A 6,471-nucleotide genomic window follows, 5' to 3' on the forward strand; every position below is an offset into this window, starting at 1 on the left:
CAATATATTGTACAGCAGTGTTATTATTTGCATAGTGATTGGAAAATATATGGCAGAAGGGTATTTGGGCTATGATGACAACTGTCACACTAAATCCACCATAAACTGATGAAGTGCTTTTTGTTCACTTTTAGGATAAGCCTAAAACACTCTTGCATTTCCTTTCAACAGTTTTCTGAAACTAATCTCAGGCCTTTGCAGAAATTCCAATGCCATGCACAGGCAAGAAGCTTATAGCACATTACTAACTCTGCAGGACTCAGCTTCTAGTATCTATGTGGCCCACATGACAACTGCTTGATGAGCTGTGAGAAGTTTTACTTCATTCTATAGCTAAAAGAGACCATCTTTGTACACCTCTATCTTAATTAGAAATTCTGCTGCACAAACACTATCTTCAACTATCAGTTAAATACAAGTTTATATTGCTGCAGTTTCCAATAATGAACAGTAACTACATCTTTTAAGGATATAAGTGTAGGACAAAAGATACAGTTGAATTAAGTTAATTTCAGTGAGTTACAGATTAAGTTACTGGCAACCTGGATCTTTCTGTCCGTCACTTTTAGTCCTCACTTACAAAAAGTCTTAATTTTACAGCACTCCCTGTCATAGTAAATCCATTCTGGGTTAAACTGATTAAAGCTTTTGTTATCCTCTTCTTCCTCCACTACCATTTCTACTAAGACACACGGACATGACCAAACTGGTTCTGTGTGTTTGAAAATGGGTAACAGAAGCTCTTCACCTTTAGGTGACCTAACTAGGTCAAGTCTGGCAGAGTCTAAAGCTCTTAAGATAGTCCACTAGCTATGTGAGTGAGACTTGTACATTAAACACACAAAAAAAAGTTTGGGCATGAAAGCAGAAAAGACTTGTCACTTTTACTTCCAAATATGATAAAATTCCTGTATGCTTGTACAATTTGTCAGAGCTTTTATCTCCTTCCCCACCTCATACTCTGTGAGTTCTGTTGGTAGCATTGTTTACTTCAAGAAGTACAAGAATGCAGGGTTACATATATGATATCAAGGCTTTAGGCTAGAACTGAAACACTGAGACTTTCCATTCCATGGAAGTTATTTTCTAGTTCATATAGATATTAAAATACACCAGCCAGAAGAAACTGCAGTGAAGCTACCTCGTATTGATTTGCTGGTTTGCTGGTACCTAGGGGTTCAAAACTACAATATTTAAGTGCAATATAAGATTATATAGAGAAAAGTATCAGGAAATTAAAGTATTTCAGGTTTTATGCTTTTTAATAAAGAGATGCTTTGAAGAAGAGCAGGTACTTTATGTTCTTAAAATGTTTTCTTTCTAGCCTACAACTAGATGCTCTTTCTGGTAGTCACTAAATGCTAGCAGCAGACTCTGACCTATTAGTCTGGCTCAGATCACTTAACATTAACCTGAATGTTGCTTGAACCACTACAGTTGAAGAGCACTGGTAAATTCAGAGCTTAATTTGACATAAGAAATGCTTCTGAAACCTAACTTCAACACCACTCATACATTCAGCAAAATTTATCTTGACTTACATCCAGACAACTGACTGACTAAAAGTAGAGATGAAACATTTAGACTTCTTTCTAGAATCAGCTAAGCCATTGCAAATAAACCAACATCCACTTTGGAATTTGGCTAGTCAGAAAGCAAATTTACCAGGGACTCCCATCAAAGCTGGATTTTTTAGAGACTGAAGGTTTACTTACATGCACCAATAACATACCACTTCAACCATCTCATTTACTAGTGAAACTTCATTCTATGGAACAGGACTTGAATTCCTCTTTAGGTTTGTTAGTTATGGAGTAGTAAATGAGGTGGAATGGTGATACCTAAGCTGTAAGTAGTGATTGCCATGTAGATACACAATTAAAATCAGCTTTCTACTCAGAGCAGCATTCACAGTGGGTATGAATTGAATGAGATGCTGGATGACACAAACTGTTTTGCTTTCCCATACCAGGTCACAAATTCAGCTCTAACCAAACTTGCTGGTCCACAGGTTGCACAAACATTTAAACAGAACAGTTAAACAGGTTGCACATCAGTTCACCCTGCTGTCTTAGGCTCAGCTTCTTAGGTACTCCACTTTACAGTATATTAGGTTAAACAAGCACATTTTAATATCTCAAGACACAGTCTTTTTAAAGACCTCAGAGCTCCAACAATTAGATTCAGCTCAGAGGGCAGCAGCAGTGGCACAGGTCTTTTATCTGCCATGCCTACATTCCTGCACAAAACCATTTATGGATTTTCTCAGAGTCAAACAGATCCAGCTACAGCACTGCATTGCCTCTTTTTTACATAAGCAAGGGCAAAAGAGATTGTTATCTGAAAAGCTTAGCATGATTTTAATTGTTCTTTGTATGCACCTCAAGTCAAAGACATCTCTTTTAAAAAACTCCTTATGGAAACTAGTTATGTTCATAGTACACTGTTTCCTACTCATTCAATACACTTTTAGTATTAGGATTTCTCAATAGCTATTAAGCAAAAATAAAGGAAGCTGATGTTTTCCTATGGTCTATGCAAATCCAAGTTTGAATAGTTTAAAATATGCTTTGTTTACTTAGTGCAGCAATCCCCCTTCAGTGACCTCACATTCCAGCAGTTAGTTTAATTTTGTCAGTATATGGCACACCTGCACACTACTAGGGAGATTCCAAAGCAGTCTGCAAGTTTCTCCAGATGACTGGAGACCCTGCTCTTTACTCACTGCAGCAGTTTTCTCAACCACTTCAGCCATCCATCTATCCATCCCATATAAAAAAAAGAGGAAACATCTCATTAGGAACCATCTTGCATTTAAGATAATTTGACACCAGGAATTCCAAGGGATTTTACAAGTGCTTGAGACTATTCCAGTACTTAGTTTAAGTTACAGGAATACTGTGCATAGCTGGGTGCACAACACCTATTAGTGCTCAGAGTTACTTAGCGAGGCAACGAGGTTTTCCACCTGTACCACCACCACAAGTGGACACAAGATTTACTCAGCTTGAGTGTAAAGATGGCTCAAGCTGAAACACCTTATCCCACAGTGTTACCCAGTGCTGCATTGTTACATACTTTTTTAATCTCATATTCAACCTTCGGTTTGCGCTCCCGCCTCTAGACACAAGAACATCCATTTTTTCAGTTTCAAGTTTACTGACAAGATACAAGCTTAATCATTTGCCATGAGTAACATGGGATATACTGGTTCCTGCTTTCTTTCAAGAAGACAGTTGTGGTTACAACACTGTGTAGAGAGTTGTACAGCTCAATTCCCCATATTTTCTTCCTGAAGTCTACCTTTAGATTAACATTTTTCTTAGTGACTTAAGGCAGACATAGCAGAGCCCAGTTATCTCTTTTGACAGTGACCAGTGTTGCTGCTACCCAGGCACAGGTGAGAAAGAAGGGTAGCAGCATATTCAGCTGTAAGCCATGCAATGGCTTTTCTTTTATATTTCTAACACTATGCTATTGTTAGACTTCCCAGGACAGCAATATGGTTTATGCATTCATCTGGAACTACATATTTAAGCCCCTGTACAGTTGGTATTGCTTGATCTAGACATTAGATCTCTCTTGAATCAGCAGCTATTTTAATCAAAAGCCTAAAAATTACTGAAGTGTTATTCACATGCAGCCACAAAGTATTTGATCCCTGGATGAGTCATACCTGCTTTGTACTGCTAACAGAGGCCAGAGCCAATAGCTACAGATGAACCAAGTTAATTCTTCTGTCTTATGCATAAAGCAGTTATTCAAGGTTCAAACACAGCAATACTGTGCTGATGTAAAAAGCAAAGCAGACCATCTTGCTATTCAAATATAAACTTCAGCCTCCAGAATTATTTCCCCCAAGAAAGAATGAAACGGGAGTCTATATATTGGCCTACAAAACACACCTTAGATACCCTCTGCTAATAGGTGGCTTTATTCCAGTACACTAATGTCAAAAGCTTATGACAGATAATACTACATATGCCAACTCACTTCTTTGGGTTCCATATCAAACTTCTTTGGGCCCATCTGCTCCTTTGGCCCCATACTGGCAGCTGCCCAGGCCTTCGGAGGGGTCTGTAACTGTGGAGATGACACTTGCTGCTGCCTGTCAGCTTTTTCCCAAGCCTCTCGAGTCTCCTGCTTCTTTTGTTCTGGCTCCTCCCTAACATGTGCAGCCCAAGCCTTCATAGGCTCCTGCTTCTTTTGCTCTGGCTCTTCCCTAACAGGCACTTCCCATGTTTTCATAGGGTCTGGCTTCTTTTGTTCTGGTTGCTCCCTAGTTTGAGTTACCCAAGGTTTTGGAGATTGCTGCTTTTCTTCTGGTTCTTCCTTAACTTTGGTTACCCAAGGTTTTGAGGACTCCTGCTTTTTCTGTTCCTGCTCTTCCCTAACTTTTGTTACCCATGGCTTAGATGATTCCTGTTTCTTCTGGTCCTGCTCTTCCCTGACCTTTGCTACCCAGGCTTTGGGAGACTCCTGCTCCTCTTGGACATGTGCTACCCATGCCTTTGGAGCTTCTGGCTTCTTCTGCTGTTCCTCCTCCACATGGGTCTCCCAGGGCTTTGCAGACTCATGCTTCTGTTCCTCCTCTTTACCACGAGCTTCCCAAGGCTTTGGAGAATCTGGTCTCTTGAGTTCTTGCTGTCTAGCACGAGCTTCCCAAGGCTTTAAGGTCTCTTGTTTCTGCTTCTGTTCCTGCTCTTTATCAACAAGCATCTCCCAGGACTTTGGAGGTTCTTGTTTTCTAGCACACTCGGCTTCCCAAGAGCTGGGCTCTTCTGGCTTCTTCTTGACAGAGTATTCTGCTTCAGGCAAATAACGCCTGTTGAGAAACTATATAGACCAAAGAAACTTAATGGTTCCCAAGAACACATTTTGCTACTACAGTTCAGGTCAGTTAAATAAGGTCACCCAGATACTGAAAACTGCTGACTAAAAGCAGAGCCTAGACAGTCTAAGCATTAGTCATAGAAACTGTGACCATGGCTTTATCCTACAATACTGCAGACTAGCTTTGCTTGGCATGCCATAGAGAAACAGGGAACAGTGCTGAACAGCACAAGTAAAACCCAGCTGAGTGAATCTACTGTCCTTATCCTCAATACTACCTCATGTTCCTAGGCAGTGACAATATCAAGTTCCATTGTGATTTTTGTAAAAGTAGCTCTCCTTCTAAGTACCTAAAAAGCTCTGGTACTATATTGGCAGACATTCTGCTAAGCACCCCAAAATATTAGACCCAGTTACCAAGTATAACCTTCATTCTTAATGGAGTTTTGATACTAAAATGTCACCAGAGTCTCAGATTAAATACCACTGGACTTCAACTGCTGGCTGTGTTTAGGGTTAAGTATGAGAATTCAATGATGATGTGCTAAGTTCTTCTAAGTTACCACTTGGTCATGAACAGGAAGTAAATACATGAAGAGAAGAATGTACAAGGATCACTGGCTGAGACATTTTTTCTGGCTAGATACCAGATGAGAGTCAGGTAACAGTGTTAGCAATAAGTCACAAAAACTTGTTCTAGAGTACACCCTCTAGTGGGATACCTGGGAAACAGGGATTCAGCATTTTAAGAACCAGTATTTTCACTTGGAAAAAGACACCCTTCCCCACCTTCTGAACCAGGCCGAATGATTTCTATGCTACTGATAGTCAAAGCTTAAGTTCAGGAGTCTGAAGAGCTGCTGAAACAGGTCTACACACCCCTGTGCACACAAGCCTGTCTTGGGTTTCCTACCTTCCTGACAAATCAGAGTAAGACCAACATCATTCTCAAACCCACCAATATCAAGCCTACTGCATTGCTTAGCTTTTACAGACAGCTTTAGCAGATGTCTATTTTCTCTATTGCACAGTACACAAAAGATCAATGTTCCCACTCTAAAGGCAGATGCTTTGTTTTATTCAGGAAAGTGCCAGAGCAATAAAGTACTATACTGCTTCATGTAATCCTGCTCCATTCATCCCAAAATACAACACCAGATGCCATAAATTTGGGGTTAAAAACAAATGCAATCAAGTCTTTAATGCTTCTTACATCAAGCAACACTTAAATTACTGTTCAGACTCCATTTTTAAGTTTAAAAAAGGGCTGCAAAAGAGCATTTCTAAATGTGTCTGAAAAAAATCACAATACTAAAGGCAAGCAATTAGCAGTAGAGTATCTTACCTCCTGTGGCTGTATTTCAGATTTCATAAGCTCCATAATGGATTCTAGAGAAAGGATGTTAATTTGTTTCAACTGATCAAACGCAGAAGGGCAGATCAAACAGTAGCAACTCTTTAAATCTATTTAAATAGCAGTACCAATTTGCTAAACCAGATATTCTGAAAGCTCAGCTTGCCATTCAACATGCTATTTCTAGACAAGCTTTTATTTTTTAAGTTTTACAGCTGCAGAAGTTTAGAGTTAAACAAGAAACATTTTATAGTATTAATAATTTTTTTATTCTAATATGAAAT

General features: G+C 39.4%; 1 protein-coding gene across 3 annotated transcripts in view; it reads right to left on the reverse strand.

The window, feature by feature from the left end:
• Window positions 1-6,471, reverse strand: part of CAPRIN2 (caprin family member 2) — a 31,587-nt gene that overhangs the window by 14,453 nt on the left and 10,663 nt on the right. For 2 of the 3 annotated variants that reach the window (XM_031057023.1, XM_014307031.2), the window contains exons 7-8: window positions 6,179-6,222; window positions 3,994-4,836 (exon numbers count right to left, since the gene is read on the reverse strand). In XM_031057023.1, the coding sequence (XP_030912883.1) occupies window positions 3,994-4,836; window positions 6,179-6,222 (887 nt within the window). The remainder of the gene's footprint in view (window positions 1-3,993; window positions 4,837-6,178; window positions 6,223-6,471) is intronic. The other variant, XM_031057024.1, reaches the window with a different exon arrangement.

The sequence above is a fragment of the Geospiza fortis genome, unplaced genomic scaffold (assembly GCF_000277835.1).
Source record: "Geospiza fortis unplaced genomic scaffold, GeoFor_1.0 scaffold10, whole genome shotgun sequence".
In the NCBI taxonomy this organism is placed as follows: domain Eukaryota; kingdom Metazoa; phylum Chordata; class Aves; order Passeriformes; family Thraupidae; genus Geospiza; species Geospiza fortis.